This window comes from Oncorhynchus masou, unplaced genomic scaffold, assembly GCF_036934945.1.
Source record: "Oncorhynchus masou masou isolate Uvic2021 unplaced genomic scaffold, UVic_Omas_1.1 unplaced_scaffold_1709, whole genome shotgun sequence".
NCBI classification, from domain to species: Eukaryota; Metazoa; Chordata; class Actinopteri; order Salmoniformes; family Salmonidae; genus Oncorhynchus; species Oncorhynchus masou.
The window spans coordinates 34,393-58,612 of record NW_027016699.1 but is presented as its reverse complement, the minus strand read 5'-3'; the positions used below and the strand labels follow the sequence as shown (position 1 = coordinate 58,612).

The 24,220-nt window shown below is 44.9% G+C and overlaps 2 protein-coding genes and 1 long non-coding RNA gene across 3 annotated transcripts; all 3 read right to left on the bottom strand.

Annotated features, from left to right (window-relative positions):
- Positions 1-1,341: 1,341 nt before the first annotated feature.
- LOC135539040 (uncharacterized) lies at positions 1,342-11,108 on the bottom strand. The gene is made up of 15 exons (XM_064964924.1): positions 11,081-11,108; positions 5,566-5,693; positions 5,220-5,363; positions 4,792-4,968; positions 4,474-4,570; positions 4,047-4,270; positions 3,716-3,869; positions 3,419-3,630; positions 3,111-3,228; positions 2,721-2,926; positions 2,506-2,623; positions 2,236-2,399; positions 1,761-1,820; positions 1,495-1,645; positions 1,342-1,406 (listed from the first exon to the last, which is right to left on the bottom strand). The coding sequence occupies exons 1-15, from the start codon at positions 11,106-11,108 to the stop codon at positions 1,342-1,344; spliced, it is 2,046 nt and encodes a 681-aa protein (XP_064820996.1).
- A 4,825-nt stretch (positions 11,109-15,933) lies between these two features.
- On the bottom strand, positions 15,934-20,112 carry LOC135539039 (uncharacterized). The gene is made up of 12 exons (XM_064964923.1): positions 20,065-20,112; positions 19,738-19,834; positions 19,311-19,534; positions 18,980-19,133; positions 18,683-18,894; positions 17,962-18,079; positions 17,571-17,776; positions 17,353-17,470; positions 17,083-17,246; positions 16,603-16,662; positions 16,335-16,485; positions 15,934-16,254 (listed from the first exon to the last, which is right to left on the bottom strand). The coding sequence occupies exons 1-12, from the start codon at positions 20,080-20,082 to the stop codon at positions 16,091-16,093; spliced, it is 1,686 nt and encodes a 561-aa protein (XP_064820995.1). The 5' UTR covers positions 20,083-20,112; the 3' UTR covers positions 15,934-16,090.
- A 769-nt stretch (positions 20,113-20,881) lies between these two features.
- LOC135539047 (uncharacterized) lies at positions 20,882-21,682 on the bottom strand. The gene is made up of 3 exons (XR_010455540.1): positions 21,430-21,682; positions 21,219-21,308; positions 20,882-20,963 (listed from the first exon to the last, which is right to left on the bottom strand). It is a non-coding gene; the product is annotated as an uncharacterized LOC135539047 (long non-coding RNA).
- Between the last annotated feature and the right edge of the window lie 2,538 nt (positions 21,683-24,220).

The following is a 24,220-nucleotide window of genomic DNA, read 5'->3' as shown; positions in this document are numbered from 1 at the left end:
AAATGCCTACGTTCACATTGGTCTCGCTTTGAGAATAGTTGTGCACACAAATCAAGAAATAATGAAGCCTATGCCATTGCATAATCAAATGCTTCTAACCAAAAGCCAACTATAGGCCTACCAATGTTGGATGCTCATTGGCATCTAGCTCAAGGCTAGTTGTCTGGAGCAATTTGACTAGTCAAATGTGATTCTGATTATCAAATCAACTACGCCGACACTCAAGTAGCCTGTTAATGACACTTCCATCAATGAACAAGCTGGACCACCGCCAACTTTAAAGATTTTAATTGGCTGAATCACTACCAGGATATGACTTGTGCCACCTGTTGTAGTGCAATCTAGACCTATGCCACGTTCTGATGGGACCAGTTACAATTTAGCAGTTCAATAACATGCAACTTGACACTGGCTGTTGCAGTGTGTTGTGTAAGGTCAGAATTGGGGTACCTGTTAACAGCATTAAAGCATCCAGGTAAAATGTGTATAACTTGACAGTGTTTGAGCCTTACATTCTAGGCATAACCAAGTAGTCAGACATCCTCATGACAAGTCAACTTAAATCTAGCAAAACCCTTTGCAGTCACAGAAGACTGTTTCTATAGCATGTGCTCAGCTATGCCGGCCATGCGCCATTAAGTGAAGTACTACAAAAAGCTTGCCTACAGAGGCTTTAAGTTAGGAACGATAAAGGGGAATCTGTAGTTGAGCCATTAATTTTGGAATACAACTTGCCTCGAGCTTGCTTGACGCAATATCTAGTAACACTAGCCTCAACATGGTTAATTATTTTTGATCTCATGGTCACGCCTTGCTACCAAAAAGCAGTCTATAAAGCTGAGTGCTTAAATGAGTCAAGCCACATCCTGCAACAGTTAACTGAAAATGGCCACGGTTAGAACTGCTGAGCCCCCCCTTAAAGGCCAACATGCGTCTTAAGTGACATGAAAGCGTCGCACAAAGCATTTACCGAGCCAACTTATTTCCCAAATAAAGTCCTCACTTGTGATATAATCCCCAAACTGGATGCAGCCACATCCCATAACAACCAGGACAAGGTACAGATTGTAAGAACATATTTATTAAGAACCAGACTTAATTATATTCAAACACCGCAACCACTCCGATTCAGTCAGTGGTTTCATTTGTTCCTGTGGAGAGGATCTAAATGAATTTTATTAAGGAATATGACATGTAGAACAGATCTCTCCATCTCATACCATTGTATGGAGAGTGACTGGGGTCTGGGCCTAAGTGGTTCCTTTAGGTTGGTTCATTTGCCAGCTGAAGACTTTGACGTATTTAGCCCTAGGGTTGATGCCAGGCATTTCCCTCCCAGGACTAAGGCCTGTGCTGGAAGTAGTTGTGGAGGTCAACGGTCTTCTGGTGGTGGGTGGAAAGGTGGGCTGAAATGCTATGATTGGACAGAGAGTCAGGTGTAAAAAGCTGTAGCAGTTACCACCCTCTTTAGCTGCACAAATACCAAACACTTACTTGTTACAGGAACTCTAGTCAAGATGGTGCCAACTCCTGGAGAGTCTGCATCAAACCGCCAATATGCAAACAGCTTGTATAGGTCACTCAGTGGATAGACACACCGAACTGTAATCCTAAAAAGAGAGCTGAACATTAAAGCCACAAGTGCCTGTAGTGAGAGATAATGACTGACGTGAATATTGGTTAAAATAAATGAGGCAGTAGATTATTCGTGAAGTCACGTACACAGAGGCAGTATCGCTGGTTTTGACTGGTGCATTCACAGATCGGATCTTGTGCTCAACGTTGATCTCATTTTCATAGGTAACATGCTGATGGTCAACCTAGATGACAAGAGGAATTCACAAGCCGGAACAATATTCTATGAAAATTATCAAACCATGTCTATAAACTAAATGGTTGTTCCCTTGACAGGCCTCATGAGAAATATAGACACCTGTCAGTCAATGTGAAAATTAATTTAAATATTCAGCCTGTATGAGATGGAGGCTTGCTGATCTCATGGACCGATTCTACGCCTGAACCAATGACGGGATGCATTGATAACAGCAGTAGTTCCAGCGTTTATTTGGACGCATCAGGATTGGGCAAATTCTAAGACCTAAGTCGTGCAGCTGAACAAATTAAGCAAGATGAGTTCTGGGTTACCAGGTTAGATGCTGACAAACTCATTTGAAGTATTCACTGGTAGGGCCAGTCACTTGAATGATTCAAATTGTATGGGTTGGACAGTTATACCTGGACCCTGGTACCACAGGTGTGGAGTCCAAAGCTAAAGAGAACCCTAGTGCCATCTGTCTCTTGAGGCCTGCAGGTGGAGTCCAGGAGAAAGGTTCCGTTGGGTTCAGCTCCAGCCAGAGTCACATCAGTAACCACTGTCACCACCCCTTCAGTGGAACACACTAGAGAAAGTTGTGTTAGAGCTGGGCTGGAACAAAGTGAATGATCAACACTAATCAGTCAGGCAATAAATTAAGTTGCAGGCAAAGATGAGGCACTAGTAGTTACCTATGACCTCAGTAGTCTGGAAGAGACAAGCTTTGGCCAAGGAACTCTTGACCTCCAAGGTCTTAGGAAGTCGTGAGTGAATTTCAAATGAGCCGTAGAACTGCTTCAAATTGATGTCCTGGGGAAAAAAAAGAGCAGGTACATTTTAAATAATTATAACTCCTACTTGAGCCAACGACAAGCCAATTTAAGCGCTTGACCAATGAGCATCTCACCTTATAAGTGTAGCCAACAGAGAAGAGGGGCACTTCCAGGGTCAGACTCTTGCTGTCATTCTGCATGATGTAGCCCCGCTTGGCTGCCAGATTTGCGGTCAGAATGTAGGGGCCAACGCCCACCTCCCACAGGTAGTCAAATGGCTTATGGGACATCTGGAAACTGATGCTTTTCTCATTGCAGACGCCTTTGAAGACCGGAGGAACTGACGAAGAGAAGATCGGGCCAATAGTTTAGTCAATAGTGCCAAGATAACATCAGGGGTAAACAATGGTAGATCGCTGGGCTGCATCCACATTAAGCAGTGGTCAGAACCAGAAGGCTCGGAAGACCATCTTGAGAAATAGCACTCCATCCCAGGTCTCTCACTAAAGTTCAAGTCAACTTACAGACATCATTGAACTGAGCCACGACTGAGGCCAGGTAGTAGAAGGGCTCCTCTTGAGGCAGGATGACCAAAGTGTAGTTGATGTCCATCGAGAACTGAAGAAGCCCCTCTGGAGAGTACTATGGATATGAACACTCATTGAGAAACAAAATCTTATATCCACAAACTAGGGGTGAATCTCAGGTCCCCATAACCCATTGGAGAAAGTTCAGGGGAGGAACCTTGGATATCCTCCAATGAGAAGTCACGAGGAAATACTGAGAGACCACAGTAGTTCATTAGAGTGTAAACACAAAAATTTCTCTTTACCAGCTTGTGAACAGCAGCATCCTCAAATGGCAGCCTGAGAATGTAGGCATGAAGGTTACTATTGGGCTGGGGGACCGTGGTTATGATGAGGCCACTTTTAGTCGCCTCTAGTATGGTGAAGTTGTGACCATTGAGCTTCACAGCCACCAGGTCAACATCGTAGTACAGGTTCCCCAGGTAAACAGTAAACACACGATCCTCAAGGACTGTTTCTGTGGTGGGAGAAGGACAACAGGGTCATGAGCAATCATGACCATGGAGCTGAAAAGCCACTTCGGATAGGCTAGTAGAACTTACGGTTAATGATGGAGAGGTGCTGGATCAGAAGGGGTGTGTTCATGGGCCTGTGGAGGCGGAGTCTGGTCTCCACACCACAGTCATCAAGAAAGATTTGTTCATAGTAGAGACGGACCACATAGAACTCATGATACATGTTGTCCTTCACAAAGCTCTGGAAGAGTTGAAACCGTTATGAAGCATCTGCCATGAGGTTATATGGTACAAAGTAGAATATTCAAGGTGTACAGAGGACATGAGTGACTGAAGCCAATTGCAGCTTCTCTGGATCAGAATAAAAGGTAAGAGTCTCCATGTGAATGGTCAGATGCCGGCCTAGTAAGCTACTGACTTTTCTGTATCCTCCGGCAGCGTTGAAAGGGATGCTGATCTGGACAGTGGTGTCACTGATGTCCAGGCTGTAGCCTCGCTCTGCTGTGATGGGCTCATCCAGGAGCTGACCATCCACCCCCATTGAGATCTTGCTGCTCTCCAACCCAGAGAGGCCAGAGACCAGCGGGGACAGCAGAGTGGGGGTCTGCCAGACCAGCCCCGCCCCATCATACATCCCTTCATCTGGAAAGAGATTACAAGTGTTAAGACCCTGTGAGCAATTCTTCCTCTGCAACTGAATGATCAAAACATCCCACTGATCTGAAATAACTTCATAGGTGAAAGTATTATTTGCTTAACTGTGCCATCACTATTGCTTAAGACAATCAAGTCCCTTCAGGTCTGAACCATGATAATGTGGAACCTGATATTGCACTGGAACTTACTAGTGCTGCACGCAACAATCCAGTCCACCATCATAACCACCCATCTCTGCCTGGAGAACAGTATGGGATGGACCACCTCCACCACTGAACCATTGATCTGGAATTGAAGAATGGATGAAGTGTACTTGCCAACCGTGCATTTCAGTAGTCTAAATAAGTGGCTTCCTTCCCATCCTGCATAACCCTGGTTTTAAACATTACGCAATGAAAGACCCTCTCGGAATACAGCCACCAGTCGAGGTCGTTAATGTCAAATTAAGCAAGCCTGAAGACAACCAAGATAAAGGAAGCCATTGAACGGGACATTTAAATCCTCACCATGGAGACAGACCCCATGACAGACCGTGGCGTGTAGGGTGAGCGGAACACCAGTCTCCCCTGGGTGAGGTGGAACACGTAGCCCAGCTCCCGAGCCTCTGAGAATGACATGGGAATCAGCTGCTGCCCCTCCTGCTGGAACATCACCTGCCAGGTAGACGTGGCAGAGCTGTGGGCCTGATGGGGAACAAGAGACAGGGCATGCATGGTGGTTTTGGGGACAAACTGGTGGAGCTCATCTAATTGACAATTTGCCATATAGCCTTTAGCTTACTTTAGCAAGGGCAGCAGTCCAGGCATCTGTTGTACCAGACAGACAGGAAACGTCACTCCTCATTGACACCTACAGGGTAACATAACACTCTCCTATAAAAACACACAAGCCCATCTCCGAGCCCTGGATACAGTCTAGATCCATGCATCAGTACCTCCATATAGTTCTCCTCACAGCTGACTTCCCTGGGGGACCAGGGTAGAGGGAGGAAGCAGGTTGCATTCACAGCGTAGGTGGTTTCCACTCCACTTGCAGCAGTTGTGATCAAGTTAAAGCTAAAAGTGAACACCTCATCGTCCTAAGATACAAAAACAAGACCTTCAACTGAGATAGCTGGTAGTAATTTAACTAGAAAATAGAATTTTAAAGCCCTTCCCATGGGCACAGATAAACTCAATGGCTACTCCACATTGGTTCAATGTAATTGAAATGTTGATTTAACCAGTGTGCCCATGGGTTGTGGCTTTGAAAAGTCCCCAATGCACAGAAAATATATGAACCTGGTTGTCAGTGTGGCAGGAGAAGTAGGAGGCTCTGAGTTCAACATGGCCAGGCAGAGGGAGGATACTGAACATGTAGCCACACTCTGACCCATACTGCTTAGTGATGGGGTGAACGCCATCAGCATCTAGATAGGGGTAAAGAACTGGGTCAAATCAAATGATTTGAATATGCTCAAGTCCAATTCTAAATAAAAATCAGTTTATTCTTAAGTGGTCTGTTGGGGAATAAATCAGAATTAGTTGGTAAGATGTTTTATATTCATAAGTTACTTCTGATCAGAATGTTGTTATTGTATAATACTGTGGCGGGGTTGCAGTATCTGTTCTATGTCAAGACTAAGTTGCTTGGGCCGGAGAGAGGTCAAGCGTGTATCTCTTGGCTCCACAATGTCTGTGTGCCAGTCAGTGTGTCTCTGATCTTGTCAAGATAGGATGATTTGATATATGCCTGTTGATATGGAGGATTGGTTTATGGTTCTGAGTTAGAGAAAGGAGACAAAGCTGAATTATGCTGACTTATCCTGTGTGTGGTTTTGCTATTAAAGGATCTCAGTTGCAATGTAGAAGGGACTAAGAGAATTCATTGATAGACACTGAATTGATCTGAGAGTCACAGGGTTGTGATAGAGCTCATATAATTAAAGATGGACTTTAATAATTAACTCTGACTTGTGTGTGGTTTGCTCTCATGATTTGGTAAATAGAGGAAAATTCCACGACAGGTCCAACAGGCACAGTGAGAGACTGAAATATACTGCAGGGAGAGACTTCATGTTAGCACCAGCTACCAAACCCTGGCCAAGACATGTTAAGCTGCCAAGTTCATGAGCTGGCCAAACCTGGTTTCAGGCCCATTTTGCATCAGAATTAAGATTAAAAGCCTACTTACCAACCGCTTCAAAGCGAGGTTTGTTCCCAGCAAATTGGAGTTGGGTTGTTACCAACATGTATCGATCCCGGCACGCAGTCTCAATGGCCCCTATATAGACACACACACACAAGGTGAGAATCTGAAGGGTGGACACTAAATGATTCTGACCAACAATTCATACCAGTGTTCTATAGCTTGTATAAAAGGCTCATCTGACCCAATTTAAGTTTCTTACCTCTTGGAAGGTCAGAACAGTTTACACTAGGCCATACAGACAGGAGTACAAATACTCTAAGAAAAACAATAGCACAGGTCAATAAAGGTTGCCAGCATCAAAACACTTATTCAAAACATTTAAGCCCACCACCAAACTTACCCCAAACAAAACCCAAAAGCCATTGCCACTGAGCAGTAGAAGTGTCTAAGCAGGAAGAGCTAGTAAACTACACCTGCTAGTTAACACAACATCAACTATCACGTACTGACAATATCCTAGACAAAACAACAGTTGATAAGTAGTATGTTCTCTTTCTGGCACTTTTATATGGGGGTGGTGCTGTGATTGAGGTAATTCATTAGCTAATTGGGTCACATGGTTGGTCATCTTGCCAGAGCCTAGGGGCGCAGCTAAATAGTCTGAAGTGGATTCCTCTACTCATCTCCTCTCCTTCCCCCTTTCTTAGGATGTGTTTTCCATCTCCACTGAACAACAATATAAACGGATCATGTAAAGTGTTGGTTCCATGTTTCATGAGCAGAAATAAAAGATCCCAGACATTTTCCATACGAACGAAAAGCTTATTTCTATCAAACTTTGTGCACAAATTTGTTTACATCCCTGTTAGTGAGCATTTCTCCTTTGCCAAGATAATCCATCCACTTGACAGCTGTGGTATATCACGAAGCTGATTAAACAGCATGATAATTACACAGGTACACCTTGTGCTGGGGACAATAAAAGGCCACTCTAAATTTTGTCACACACCGCAATGCCACAGATATCTCAAGTTTTGAAGGAGAGTGCAATTGGCATGCTGACTGCAAGAATGTCCACCAGAGCTGTTGCCAGAGAATTGAATGTTCATTTCTCTACCATAAGCCGCATCCATCCGGCCTCACAACCACAGATCATGAGTAAGGCGTTGTGTGGGCGAGTGGTTTGCTGATGTCAACGTTGTGAACTGAGTGCCCATGGTGGCGGTGGGGTTATGGTATGGGCGGCATAAGCTGCGGACAATGAACACAATTGCATTTTATCTATGGCAATTTGACCCCACTCCGGGATGCTGTCCTTCTTGGCAGAGTTTCAAAGGAAAAGCCATATCTCATACTGGCCAATTAAAAGAAGAGATTAAGATGGGCAAAATAACACAGACACTGGACAGAAGAACTCTGCTTAGAAGGCCAGCGTCCCGGAGTCGCCTCTTCACTGTTGAGACTGGTGTTTTGCGGGTACTATTTAATGAAGCTGCCAGTTGATGACTTGTGAGGTGTCTGTTTCTCAAACTATTTTTTTATTTTAAATATATATTTTAATCTCCATTGTTTTTTATTTTCTTTGGTGCAAGTTGCTCAATGCTTTTCTACCCTCTTAGGAGGACACGGTGTTCACCTTTAACTTCAACTTGTTCATGACTAACAACAGTGGAGACAAGCTACAACATATCTAACACCTGGTCTCCTCTGCCCAAGTCTCCAGAGAAGTTAGCTGTGAGCACATCACAGAGGTACTGATCTATGGTTCTATACTGAACCAAAATATAAATGCAACATGCAACAATTTCAAAGATTTTACAGAGTGACCGTTAATATTTTTTTTGAACATTTTATTTTACCTTTATTTAACTAGGCAAGTCAGTTAAGACAAATTCTTATTTTCAATGAGGGCCTACTAGGGAACAGTGGGTTACAACTGCCTGTTCAGGGGCAGAAGGACAGATTTGTACCTTGTCAGCTAGGGGATTTGAACTTGCAACCTTTCAGTTACTAGTCCAACGCTCGAACCACTAGGCTACCCTGCCGCCCCATATAAGGAATCCAGTCCATTGAAATAAATTCATTAATCCCCAATCTATGGATTTCACATGAATTCAGATACGCATCTGTTGTTCACAGATGCCTTTAAAAAAAGTAGGAGCGTGAATCAGCAAACCCATCAGTTTCTGCTGTGACCACCATATGCCTCATGCGGTGCGACACATCTCATAGAGTTGATCTGGCTGTTGATTGTGGCCTGTGGAATGTTGTCCCACTCCTCTACAATGGCTGTGCGAAGTTGCTGGATATTGGAGGGAACTGAAACACGCTGTCGTACACGTCGATCCAGAGCATCCCAAACACGCTCAATGGGTGACATGACTGGTGAGTATGCAGGCCAAGGAAGAAATGGGACATTTTCAGCTTCCATGAATTGACTACAGATCCTTGCGACATTGGGCCGTGCATTACCATGCTGAAACACGGGGGGATGGCGGCTGATGAATGGCACGATAATGGGCCTCGGGAGCTCGTCACAGTATCTCTGCACATTCAAATTACCATTGATATAATACAATTGTGTTCATTGTCCGTAGTTTATGCCTGCCCATACCATAACCCCACGGCCACTCATGTTGACATCAGCAAACCGCTCACCCACAAGATGTCTACCATCTGCCCGGTTCATTTGAAACCTGGATTAATCCTTGTAAAGCACACATCTCCAGCATGCCAGTGGCCATTGAAAGTGAGCATTTGCCCACTGAAGTTGGTTACAATGCCAAACTGCAGCCAGGTCAAGACCCTGGTGAGGACTACAAACATACAGATGATCTTCCCTGAGATTGTATCTGACAGTTTGTGCAGAAATTCTTCAGTTGTCTAAACCCACAGTTTCATCAGCTGTCCGGGTAGCTGGTCTCAGATGATCCCGCAGATGAAGAAGCCGGAGGTCACGGGCTGGCGTGGTGACGTGGTCTGCGGTTGTGAGGCCGGTTGGACGAACTGCCAAATTCTGTAAAACGACGTTGAACGCGGCTTATGGTAGAGACATGAACATGTAATTGTCTGGCAACAGCTCTGGTGGACGTTCCTGCAATCATGCAAATTGCACACTCCCTCATAACTTGAGACATCTGTGGCATTGTGTTGACAAAACTACACCATTTAGTGGCCTTTTATCCCCAGCGGTTTAATCAACTTCTTGACATGCCACACCTGTCAGGTGGATGGATTCTCAGCAAAGTTAAAATGCTCACTAACTGGTAAAATACATTTGTGCACAAAACGTGAGAAATAAGTTGTGTATGGAACATTTCAGGGATCTTTTATTTCAGCTCATGAAACATGGGACAAACACTTAAATGTTATTTATACTTTTGTTCATTTTCAGTCCCTATACCCACAATGTATTTGTCTGAAACAGTGGGTAAACTGCCTACCCTCTCAGCAGAGGCAATTTTACACAAACACATGCAAAACAGGTAGCCGACATTAAATATACAGGTTCAAGCAAACGTCGACACCCAAGTTCATGAGCTGTCCATTAGTCATGAGTTGAATGCGTGGCATTTTCACCGATCACGCGACAAAACACCTTTCATTACATTGTTTTGTAATTAAGAAATATAACTTACGATTCCTGGATCTCTGAAAATGCCTACGGTCACATTTGTCTCGCTGTGAGAATAGTTGTGTACACAAATCCAAAAATATAGGCCTATGCCATTGCATAATCAAATGCTTCCAACCAAAAGTAAACTATAGGCCTACCATTGGTGTCTAGCTGAAGGCTAGTTGTCTGGAGCAATTTGACCAGTCAAATGTGATCCCTGATTATCAAATCAACCAACACTGAAATAGCCTGTTAATGACACTTCCATCAATGAACAAGCTGGACCACCGCCAACTTTAAAGATTTTAATTGGCTGAATCACTTCTACCAGGATATGACTTGTGCCAACTGTCGTAGTGCAATCTAGACCTATGCCACGTTCTGATGGGACTAATAACAACGCAGAGAGCTTCGCAAAGAACTAGACACAGGGACACAGCCCTTAAGTCCAGTCCAACGTACATGTGAGTATGTGCAACAACATGCTAGGCCCTACTTTGCTGAACTTCCATTTGAAGTGGAGAAACAAGAGCTTTCTTTTGAACTCTCCGTTCAAAAGAAATGAACAGCAGCATGGTGGAAATGGAAAGCAAGCCCACTTCCAGTCACACACACAAAACTTCCCTGAGTCACAAGTGGCACCAGACCTCATCAAGTACCTCCTACGACGTGAGATGGTGAGTTCCGGACTCCTGAAGTTTGATGATCGCCCTGAAAATGATTGAGCATGGAAAGCATCCTTTCTCAATGCGACCAGAGACTTGAATTTATCCGCCAGGGAAGAGTTAGATCTAATTACCAAGTGGCTTGGGGCAGAGTCGTCTGAGGAAGCAAACAGAATTAGATCTGTCCATATTTTCAACGCAACAGCAGGGCTTAACATGGTCTGGCAACGACTAGAAGAGTGCTATGGTTCACCCGAAGTGATCGAGAATGCACTGTTGAAGAAAATTGATGATTTTCCAAAACTGGCTAACAAAGACAATCACAAACTAAGAGAACTAGGTGACATTCTTCTCAAACTGGAGTGTGATAAATTAGAAGGGTACCTTCCAGGCCTCGCTTATCTGGACACATCTCGGGGGGTAAACCCTATTGTAGAGAAACTTCCATTCAGTTTACAAGAAAAATGGATAGCACAGGGATCCAAATATAAGGAGGACTATCGGGTAGCATTCCCACCATTCTCGTTCTTCTCGAGATTCATCAGGAACCAGGCGAAAATTAGAAATGACCCCAGCTTCACCCTCTACACCTCAACTAACCAGGTGTCCATGAAAAGTGAGAAACCTGCCAGGTACAGCAGCAAGACACCTGTGACTGTATACAAGACAGATGTGTCATCTGAGGCCTCAGACCACCAAACCAAACCCAGTAAGACAAAGGTTGAAAACACTGACCGTCACTGCCCAATACATAACAAGCCTCATCCTCTTAAAAAGTGCTGTGGATTTAGATACAAAACTCTAGATGAGCGCAAATCATATCTCAAAGACAATGGCATTTGTTTCCGATGTTGTGGGTCAACTCAGCACAGAGCTAAAGACTGTAAGGTTTCAATCAAGTGCTCTGAGTGCGACAGCGACAAGCATCTTGCTGCTCTGCATCCAGGCCCAGCCCCTACAAATACAGACACCGCTACAGCAGAGACAGAGCATGGCGGGGAGCAAGGTGACGATGCTCTTCTATCTGTCACCTCAAAGTGTAAAGAGATCTGTGGTGAGGCAGTCAATCCAAGATCATGTTCAAAAATATGCCTAGTCAAAGCTTATCCAGCTGGGAAAAGAGAGAAAGCTGTCAAAATGTATGTAGTGCTTGATGAACAGAGCAACAAATCTCTGGCCACGACAGAGTTTTTCAATCTCTTCAACATCAATGACAGCTCTGCTCCATACACCATGAAGACGTGTTCTGGGGTAACAGACTTCAGGCAGGAGAGCCGTCAACTTCATGGTGGAGTCTATAGATGGACACTTGCAGCTCACTCTCCCTACTCTGATAGAGTGTGATATGATGCCAGACGATAGGATGGAGATTCCCTCCCCGACATTGCGTATCATCATCCCCATCTGCAACCAGTTATGGACAGAATTCCAGCTGTGGACCCAGACGCTCCCATCCTCCTGCTCTTAGGACGAGACATCTTAAGGGTACACAAGGTACGAGAGCAAATCAATGGGCCCCACGACTCTCCTTATGCACAGCGACTCGACCTCGGGTGGGTCATTGTGGGTGAGGTCTGTCTGGGAACGGCTCACTGACCAGCCAATGTTAACGTGTTCAGGACAAACATACTTCAAAATGGTCGCACATCCTATCTGAGCCCTTGCCCTGACATCATCCAGGTAAAAGAGAACTACAAGAGCGTAGCTCAGAAACACATCTCTCCGTCTACAGTGCACTCGAGAGATCCAATCACAACTGTGAACACTGACAGCAATCCAGCAGACCATGCAACCAGGCCCATACTTGCTGCGCTCTTAAAACACACTAGTTGGTTCTCAGGTCCACCGTTCCTGACCCAAACGAACTCGAGTAAGCCTGAGAATATAAATTTTGACCTTGTAGAGCCTCACACAGATGCAGAGATTCGACCAGACGTCACTGTCTTTGCCTCTAAAGTTTCTGGAGCTCAACTCGGCTCTCATCGCTTTGAGAGGTTCTCAAGCTGGAAAGCTCTCAATCGAGCCACAGCACGACTCATTCATGTTGCAAGATCCTTCCATGAAGGTGCAGGCAACACCAGCTGCAGAGGCTGGCATGACTGTAATAAACCATGCGGTACAAGTGAGTTGTCACAAGCCAAAACAGCAATCATTCACTGTGTGCAACATGAAGCCTTCAGAGAGGAATTCAAATGCATTGAAAAGGGAAAAGAGTTCCCAAAGCAAAGTACACTGAAAAAGCTGAACCCAGTGATTGATGAGGATGGGTTGCTGAGGGTGGGAGGCCACTTATCCTCCGCCGACATGTTACAAGACGAAAAACATCCTCTCATCCTCCCACGGACACATCATGTCACCACTCTGCTGGTAAGACATTATCACGAGCAAGTGGCTCACCAAGGCCGTCATTTTTCAGATGGAGCTATTCGAGCAGCAGGCTTCTGGATTATTGGGAGCAAACGTCTGGTCTCTGGTATCATTCACAAGTGTGTCACCTGCCGCAAGGTTAGAGGGAGGTTAGTTGACCAAAAAATGGCTGACTTGCCTGCAGACAGACTCACATCTGAACCACCATTCACCAGCGTTGGACTTGATGTGTTTGGACCATGGAATGTCATAACTCGTCGCACTAGAGGTGGTAGTGCAGACTCCAAGCGCTGGGCGGTGCTCTTTACATGTATGTCTACTCGAGCAGTCCATATCGAGCTTATCGAATCCATGTCCACATCCAGCTTCATCAACGCGCTGAGGCGTTTTTTCGCTATCCGTGGTCCAGCAAAAGTGCTACGGTCTGATCGAGGTACAAACTTTATAGGTGCCTGCAGGGAACTGGGTATCGACACAAATGACTCAGAACTGACTAAATACCTCTCAGATAAGGGATGTACTTGGATATTTAATCCTCCACACTCGTCTCATATGGGTGGTTCTTGGGAGAGACTCATTGGGGTTGCCAGACGTATTCTTGATGCTATGCCGTTTCAGAAGGGCTCCACTCGTCTCACACATGAGGTCTTGAGCACTCTTATGTCTGAAGTTATGGCAATAATCAATGCGAGACCCTTAGTGTCAGTATCAACCGACCCTGACATGCCTACCATTCTCACACCCTCAATGTTACTTACACAAAAGACCAGCGCTACCTCAGCCCCTTCTGGATACTTCAGCATGAACGACCTTCATGGAAAACAGTGGAAGCAAGTCCAGTGTCTCGCTGACAGCTTTTGGAAAAGGTGGAGACAGGAGTACCTGACAAAGCTGCAGAGACGCAGAAAATGGACAGCAGAAAAGCCAAATGTAAAAGTGGGAGATGTTGTCTTATTGAAAGACAGTCAGGCACACAGAAATTACTGGCCAGTCGGGCTTGTGGTAAAAACCTTTCCCAGTACTGACAAAAAGGTTAGGAAAGTAGAACTAAAAATTGTCAAGCAAGGAGCTGCTAAGGTGTTTCTGAGACCAATCTCAGAGATTGTTGTTCTTCTTTCTGAAGCATCCTAGAGACAAAAGATAAAAATAGAAAGGACGTTATTTGTTTCTTGATATGTTTTATTTCATAGTGGTACAATTTCATTATACCAGGCGGGGAGTGTGCTGCCATCCTGTTAGAAGGTAACAGATTATTTTATTACAATGGTTAAATTGGATTTTCATTGTGTTCAATGGTGTTATTTGCCCCCTTGTGGCGCTTTCTGGTACTTAGAAAGACGACGCAAACAGAAGTACAGAATTTGTTTTGCACGCATAGAAGCAGCTACAAACAATGCTACGGTGCAGGTCTTTCAATGTCGTTATTTCTTGTCACGCTTCAGCCTTGGAAAAATATTTGTTTGTAAGTTCGATTCAAGCATTTAGCTAATGATGATAATCTTGTTATTGACAGAATTGCTTACATATCAATGTTGGTGTCATTTACTCACAAATTGCAATGCCTTTAATGTATGTCGTTAGCTGTATTACTTTGCTCATGCGTCATGCAAACGAATTGTAAAATATACATTACTGTAGTTGTTAGTTTCTAGTGTAATATGCTTTGTTATTCTACATAGATGGTTATACATTAGAGTAATGAAAAGGAGCCAATTACCATATGGTTAACAATCAGCTATGTGGTTTGGCATCATGCCAGATGCATGGTACCTTAGCGCGTGCTTTGTATGTATGCAACTTCAAATGTTTAACGTACAGCTACAGTATGTCGGTGTGAATTGAATACTAAAGTATATTCTTTTCTTTATTTTGCAGTTTCACAACAAACGTTTTCAATATATTCAAGAAAAGTCACGCCTTGGGAGTTTTATGGAAGACTTTGTTAGCTCTGTCGAGTATTGCATGGGAACGCAACTCAAGGGCAGAATAATCAAGGACAACCACCCGAGCCACTGCCTGTTCACCCCGCTATCATCCAGAAGGCGAGGTCAGTACAGGTGCATCAAAGCTGGGACCGAGAGACTGAAAAACAGCTTCTCGCTCAAGGCCATCAGACTATTAAACAGCAACCACTAGCATTGAGTGGCTGCTGCCAACACACTGACTCAATTCCAGCCACTTTGAATGGGAAAGGATGTAAAATCACTAGCCACTTTAAACAATGCTACCTAATATGTTTACATACCCTACATTATTCATCTCATTTGTATACATATACTGTACTCTATATCTACTGCATCTTTATGTAATACTTGTATCACTAGCCACTTTGTTTACATACTGATGTATATACTGTACTCGATACCATCTACTGTATCTTGCCTATGCTGCTCTGCACCATCACTCATATATCTTTATGTACATATTCTTTATCCCCTTACACGTGTGTGTATAGGACAGTAGTTTTGGAATTGTTAGATTACTGCATTGTCGGAACTGGAAGCACAAGCATTGCTACACTCGCATTAACATCTGCTAACCATGTGACAAATAACATTTGATTTGACCTTGCTGCCAAAATGCAGTTTATGGATCCGTGTGCTTAGATTCAGGCCCCATCCTGCAGCAGTTGACCAAAAGTGGCAGGGTGGCCACAATTAGAATTGCTGATCACCCCTTAAAGGCCAACATGCGTCTTAAGTGACATAAATGCTTTGTGTGCAACGCTTTCACCTAGCCAACCTAGTTGCCAACCTAGTTACCAAACTAAGTCCTCACTTGTGATATAAATCCCAAACTGGATGCAGCCACATCCCATAACAATCAGGACAAGGTACAGCTTGTAAGAACATATTTATTAAGAACCAGACTTATTTATATTAAAAAACACCACAATCACGCCGATTCAGTCAGTGGTTTCATTTGTTCCTGTGGAGATGTTCTAAATGAATTTTATTAAGGAATATGACATGTAGAACAGATCTCTCCATCTCATACCATTGTATGGAGAGTGACTGGGGTCTGGGCCTAAGTGGTTCCTTTAGGTTGGTTCATTTGCCAGCTGAAGACTTTGACGTATTTAGCCCTAGGGTTGATGCCAGGCATTTCCCTCCCAGGACTAAGGCCTGTGCTGGAAGTAGTTGTGGAGGTCAACGGTCTTCTGGTGGTGGGTGGAAAGGTGGGCTGAAATGCTATGATTGGACAGAGAGTCAGGTGTAAAAAGCTGTAGCAGTTACCACCCTCTTTAGCTGCACAAATACCGAACACTCACTTGTTACAGGAACTCTAGTCAAGATGGTGCCAACTCCTGGAGAGTCTGCATCAAACCGCCAATATGCAAACAGCTTGTATAGGTCACTCAGTGGATAGACACACCGAACTGTAATCCTAAAAAGAGAGCTGAACATTAAAGCCACAAGTGCCTGTAGTGAGAAATAATGACTGACGTAAATATTTTTAATTCAACCTATGAGGTAGTAGATTATCAGTGAAGTCACGTACACAGAGGCAGTATCCCTGGTTTTGACTGGTGCGTTCACAGATTGGCTCTTGTGCTCAACGTTGATATCATTTTCGTATGTAACATGCTGATGGTCAACCTAGATGACAAGAGGAATTCACAAGCCTGAACAAAATTCTATGAAAATTATCAAACCATGTCTATAAACTAAATGGTTGTTCCCTTGACAGGCCTCAGGAGACACCTGTAAGTCAAAGTTTGAATATTAATTTAAATATTCAGCTTGCATGCTGACGGTTTGAGATGGAGGCTTGCTGATCTCGTGGACCGATTCTGCGCCTGAACCAATGACGGGATGCATTGATAACAGCAGTAGTTCCAGCGTTTATTTGGACGCATCAGGATCGGGCAAATTCTAAGACCTAAGTCATGCAGCTGAACAAATTAAGCAAGATGAGTTCTGGGTTACCAGGTTAGATGCTGACAAACTTATTTGAAGTATTCACTGGTAGGGCCAGTCTCTTGAATGATTCAAATTGTATGGGTTGGACAGTTATACCTGGACCCTGGTACCACAGGTGTGGAGTCCAAAGCTAAAGAGAACCCTAGTGCCATCTGTCTCTTGAGGTCTGCAGGTGGAGTCCAGGAGAAAGGTTCCGTTGGGTTCAGCTCCAGCCAGAGTCACATCAGTAACCACTGTCACCACCCCTTCAGTGGAACACACTAGAGAAAGTTGTGTTAGAGCTGGGCTAGAACAAAGTGAATGATCAACACAAAACAGTCAGGCAATAAATTAAGTTGCAGGCAAAGATGAGGCACTGGTAGTTACCTATGACCTCAGTAGTCTGGAAGAGACAAGCTTTGGCCAAGGAACTCTTGACCTCCAAGGTCTTAGGAAGTCTTGAGTGAATTTCAAATGAGCCGTAGAACTGCTTCAAATTGATGTCCTGGGGGAAAAAGAGCAGGTACATTTGAAATAATTTAACTCCTACTCTTACTTGCGCTTTAATTGTCTTGTCATTTGCTCTTGACCAATAAACATCTCACCTTATAAGTGTAGCCAACAGAGAAGAGGGGCACTTCCAGGGTCAGACTCTTGCTGTCATTCTGCATGATGTAGCCCCGCTTGGCTGCCAGATTTGTGGTCAGAATGTAGGGGCCAACACCCACCTCCCACAGGTAGTCAAATGGCTTATGGGACATCTGGAACCTGATGCTTTTTTCATTGCAAACGCCTTTGAAGACCGGAGGAACTGACGAAGAGAAGATCGGCCCAATAGTTTAGTCAATAGTGCAAAAATGACATCAGGGGTGAACAGCGGTAGAGCGCTGGGCTGCGTCCACATTAGGCAGAGGTCAGAACCAGAAGGCTCGGAAGCCCACCTTGAGAATTATCACTTCCAGCCCAGGTCTCTTAATTAACTTCAAGTCAACTTACAGACATCATTGAACTGAGCCACGACTGAGGCCAGGTAGTAGTAAGGCTCCTCTTGAGGCAGGATTACCAACGTGTAGTTGATGGCCAACGAGAACTGAAGAAGCCCCTCTGGAGAGTACTATGGATATGAACTCAATTAGAAACAAATCTTACATCCACATTTTGGGGGTGAATCTGAGGTCCCCAAAACCCATTGAAGAAAGTTCAGGGGAGGAACCTTGGATATCCTCCAATGCGAAGTGTCATGAGAATTTTCTATCCCAATGATTATAACCACAATCAAGCTTTGACCAATTCCAGAGGTTTCTAAGACCCTGGGTTTAATAAATAGAAGACTCAGCTTATGCAAAAGGAAGTCCTTCATTCACGAGAAGGTGCTAAGAAACATAATGCGCACAGCCTTCTATATAACTCCAACAAGTGCATTCGTTCCTCCCTGGGGGGGGGAAACTCCTGTCCTTGGTCTCAGTACAAAAGCATGTATTGTCAGTTCCTCTTTGTCACACAAACACCAAGTTCCCACTGTCTCACAATATTCTAGGATTATGTCTAAACACATCTAAGCTTCTGTAACTTAGGGTGAAATACTTCAGTCATTACTCTTAATGTCATTCAGAATCTCGTATTACTTTAAACATAAAATCCCTTATCTAGAAGCCATGAGGAAATACTGAGAAAACCACAGTAGTTCATTAGAGTGTTAAAATAAGTATCTCTTTACCAGCTTGTGAACAGCAGCATTCTCAAATGGCACCCTGAGAATGTAGGCATGAAGGTTACTATTGGGCTGGGGGACCGTGGTTATGACGAGGCCACTTTTATTCGCCTCTAGTATGGTGAAGTTGTGACCATTGAGCTTCACAGCCACCAGGTCAACATCGTAGTGGAGGTTCCCCAGGTAAACAGTAAACACACGATCCTCAAGGACTGTTTCTGTGGTGGGAGAAGGACAACAGGGTCATGAGCAATCATGACCACGGAGCTGAAGATCCACTTCGGATTGGCTAGTAGAACTTACGGTTAATGATGGAGAGGTGCTGGATCAGAAGGGGTGTGTTCATGGGCCTGTGGAGGCGGAGTCTGGTCTCCACACCACAGTCATCAAGAAAGATTTGTTCATAGTAGAGATGGACCACATAGAACTCATGGTACATGTTGGCCATCACGAAGCTCTGGAAGAGTTGAAACCGTTATGAAGCATCTGCCATGAGGTTATATGGTACAAAGTAGAATATTCAAGGTGTACAGAGGACATGAGTGACTGAAGACATTTGCAGCTTCTCTACATCAGAATACAAGGTAAGCATCTGCATGTAAAAGGTCAGATGCCGGCCTAGTATGCTACTGACTTTTCTGTATCCTCCGGCAGCGTTGAAGGGGATGCTGATCTGGACAGTGGTGTCACTGATGTCCAGGCTGTAGCCTCGCTCTGCTGTGATGGGCTCATCCAGGAGCTGACCATCCACCCCCATTGAGATCTTGCTGCTCTCCAACCCAGAGAGGCCAGAGACCAGCGGGGACAGCAGAGTGGGGGTCTGCCAGACCAGCCCTGCCCCATCATACATCCCTTCATCTGGAAAGAGATTACAAGTGTTAAGACCCTGTGAGCAATTCTTCCTCTGCAACTGAGTGATCAAAACATCTCACTGATCTGAAATAACCTCATAGGTGAAAGTATTATTTGCTTAACTGTGCCATCACTATTGCTTAAGACAATCCAGTCCCTTCAGGTCTGAACCATGATAATGTGGAACCTGATATTGCACTGGAACTTACTAGTGCTGCACGCAACAATCCAGTCCACCATCATAACCACCCATCTCTGCCTGGAGAACAGTATGGGATGGACCACCTCCACCACTGAACCATTGATCTGGAATTGAATAAAGGATGAAGTGTACTTGCCAACAGTACAAAGGGGGCATTTCAGTAGTCTAAATAAGTGGCTTCCTTCCCATCCTGCATAACCCTGGTTATAAACATTACGCAATGTAAGACCCTCTTGAAATACAGCCACCAGTCTAGGTCGTTAATGTCAAATTAAGCAAGCCTGAAGACAACCAAGATAAAGGATGCCATTGAACAGGACATTTAAATCCTCACCATGGAGACAGACCCCATGACAGACAGTGGTGTGTAGGGTGAGCGGAACACCAGTCTCCCTGGGTGAGATGGAACACGTAGCCCAGCTCCCGAGCCTCTGAGAGTGACATGGGAATCAGCTGCTGCCCCTCCTGCTGGAACATCACCTGCCAGGTAGATGTGGCAGAGCTGTGGGCCTGATGGGGAACAAGAGACAGGGCATGCATGGTGGTATTGGGGACAAACTGGTGGAGATCGAATTGACAATTTGCCAAATAGCCTTTAGCTTACTTTAGCAAGGGTAGCAGTCCAGGCATCCGTTGTACCAGACAGACAAGAAACGTCACTCCTCATTGACACCTACAGGGTAACATAACACTCTCCTATAAAATACACAATGCCACCTCCACGAGCCCTGATGCATGGATCTAGACTGTATATCAGTACCTCCATATAGTTCTCCTCACAGCTGACTTCTCTGGGGGACCAGGGTAGAGGGAGGGAGCAGGTTGAATTCACAGAGTAGGTGGCTTCCACTCCAGTCGCATCAATCGTGATTAAGTTAAAGCTAAAAGTGAACACCTCATCGTCCTAAGACACAAAAACAAGACCTTCAACTGAGATGCTGGTAGTAATTTAACTAGAAAATATAATTTTAAAGCCCTTCCCATGGGCACAGATAAACTCAATGGCTACTCCACATTGGTTCAATGTAATTGAAATGTTGATTTAACCAGTGTGCCCATGGGTTGTGGCTTTGAAAAGACCCCAATGCACAGAAAATATATGAACCTGGTTGTCAGTGTGGCAGGAGAAGTAGGAGGCTCTGAGTTCAGCATGGCCAGGCAGAGGGAGGATACTGAACATGTAGCCACACTCTGACCCATACTGCTCAGTGATGGGGTGAACACCATCAGCATCTAGATAGGGGTAAAGAACTGGGTCAAATCAAATGATTTGAATATGCTCAAGTCCAATACTAAATAAAAATCAGTTTATTCTTAAGTGGTCCAACAGGCACAGTGAGAGACTGAAATATACTGCAGGGAGAGACTTCCTGTCAGCACCAGCTACCAAACCCTGGCCAAGACATGTTAAGATGCCAAGTTCACGAGCTGACCAAACCTGGTTTCAGGCCCATTTTGCATCAGAATTAAGGTTAAAAGTCTACTTACCAACCGCTTCAAAGCGAGGTTCATTCCCAGCAAATGAGAGTTGGGTTGTTACCAACAGGTATCGATCCCGGCATGCAGTCTCAATGGCCCCTATATAGACACACAAGGTGAGAATCTGAAAGGTGGAAACTAAAAGATTCTGACCAACAATTCATACCAGTGTTCTATAGCTTGTATAAAAGGCTCATCTGACCCAATTTAAGTTTCTTACCTCTTGGAAGGTCAGAACATCTTACACAAGGCCATACAGAGAGGAGTACAAATACTCTGTAAGAAAAATGTTAGCACGGGTCAATAAAGTGTGCCAGCATCAACACTTATTCAAAACATTTAAGCCCACCACCAAACTTACCCCAACCAACACCCAAAAGCCATTGCTCCGTTGAAGTGTCTAACCCTAGCCAGTAACAGCTAGTAAACTACACCTGCTAGTTAACACAACATCAACTACCACGTACTGACAGTTTCCTAGACACAAAAAAAATAACCCAAAAACAACAGTTGATAAGTAGTATGTTCTCTGGCACTTTTATATAGGGGTGGTGCTGTGATTGAGGTAATTAATTAGCTAATTGGGTCACATGGTAGGCCAGCTTGCCAGAGCCTAGGGGCGCAGCTCAATAGTCTGAAGTGGATTCCTCTACTCATCTCCTCTCCTTCCCCCTTTCTTAGGATGTGTTTTCCATCTCCACTGAACAACAATATAAACGGATCATGTAAAGTGTTGGTTCCATGTTTCATGAGCAGAAATAAAAGATCCCAGACATTTTCCATACGAACGAAAAGCTTATTTCTATCAAACGTGGTGCACAAATTTGTTTACATCCCTGTTAGTGAGCATTTCTAAGATAATCCATTCACTTGACAGCTGTGGCATATCAAGAAGCTGATTAAACAGCATGATCATTACACAGATGTACCTTGTACTGAAGACAATAATAGGCCACTCTAAAATGTGTCACACAACACAATGTCACAGATATCTCAAGTTTTGAAGGAGAGTGCAATTGGCGTGCTGACTGCAAGAATGTCCACCAGAGCTGTTGCCAGAGAATTGAATGTTAATTTCTCTACCATAAGCCGCATCCACCCGGCCTCACAACCACAGACGTCGTCTTGCGGGCAAGTGGTTTGCTGATGTTAACGTTGATAACAGAGTGCCCATGGTGGTGGTGGGGTTATGGTATTGGCGGCATAAGCTACGGACAACGAACACAATTGCATTTTATCGATGGCAATTTGAATGCATAGAGATACCGTGATGAGATCCTGAGGCCCGTTGTAGTGCCATTTATCACCTCCTGTTTCAGCATAATAATGCACAGCCCCATGTTGCAAGGTTCTGTGCACAATTCCTGGAAGCTGAAAATGTCCCAGTTCTTCCATGGCCTCCATACTCACCAGACATGTCACCCATTGAGCATGTGTGGGATGATCTGAATCGATGTGTATGACAGTGTGTTCCAGTTCTCGCCAATATCCAATAGCTTCGCGCAGCCATTGAAGAGGGGTGGGACAACAGCCTGATCAACTCTATGTGAATGAAATGTGTTGCGCTGCATGAGGCAAATGGTGCTCACACAAGATACTGACTGGTTTTCTGATCCACCCCCCTATTTTCTTTGAAGGCATCTGTGACCAAATGATCCATATCAGTATTCCCAGTCATGTAAAACCCATAGATCAGGTCCTAATTTAATTACTTTAATTGACTGATTTTCTGTAACTCAGTAAAATCTTTGTTGCATTTATATTTTTGTTCAGTATACACCGGGGACACAGCCTGTGGCTCTGGGGAACCACTCAGTGACATAGGGGGTATAGGAGGAGCGGGACTTCTGGAGCTCTAACTGTGGGCAGAATATAATTTCCAGAGGGAGGGGATTGGGGCGAAGAGGCCCCTCTGTATGGGGATTACCTGCCACATTTCTCCCTCTGGGAGGCAGCTGTACCCAGTACACCATCTTCTCCCATCCTATCCAGGACCATGCACCGTCCCACCCAGTGACTCTCCAGCTTGGGGCAACTACGTTTCTTTCTTTCTCATCAAAGATGATGGCCAGTTGCTGTGCTAGAGTTTTGTTGAAGTGCTCGACGAGGCCATCACTCTAAGGGTGAGGCGGAGTGGTGCGGCTTTTGTGCCTATCCAGCCACTCACACATGGTGACGAACACACGGGACTGTCGCTGTGAATGGACTCAGCGACAAACCTGCTGAACATATGGCTGTGAGGGCATCGACGATGGTCTCTGCTTCCTGGAGTGTAGGTTTCAGGCCATTTTGTGAAATAGTCCATGGTCGAGAAACACCCAGCGGTTTCCACGGTCTGTGGTGGGGTACGGCCCGACTACATCCACTCCCCAACTGTCCAATCCCTACTCCTCCATGCATGCCCTAGAGCACAGCCTCCCACAGTGCTTTGGGGACCACCACCTGCCACCTATCCTCTCCTGTAGCTGGCTCCTTCCATGCTCACTGTAGCATGCCATCAGCCAGCCGCACCTCCACCCACTCTAGCACTGGCTGCAGATCTGTGTCCTGCTGCTGCCTCCATTTAGCCAATTTGACAGCCTGCAGCTCACAGCAGACAGGCACGCTCACCTGGCATACTGAGGCACCGACCCCCTCCTCCGCACACAGCTCTCTCTCATGGGCCTCTCTCAGCTCCCGTGTACAGTACATGGCCGGCGTTAGAGTGGCCCGATGTACAACTGTGACTTCGTACAGCTGGACCTCCTCCAACCAGCATGCGACCTGCCCCTCTGGCTCTTTAAAAAATATGAGCCACTGGAGAGTGGAGTGATAACTCCTTACAGTGAAGGGCAAGCCACACAGGTAGTACTTGAAGTGTTTGATGGACTCCACGACAGCGAGGAGCTCTTGCCATATGACACAGTAGCAGTGTGTGTTTGTTGAATGTCTTGCTGAAGTACGCCACTACTCTCTCCTCTTCTGGCTCCACCTTGGCCAGCACCCCACCCATGCCCACATTGCTCGCATTT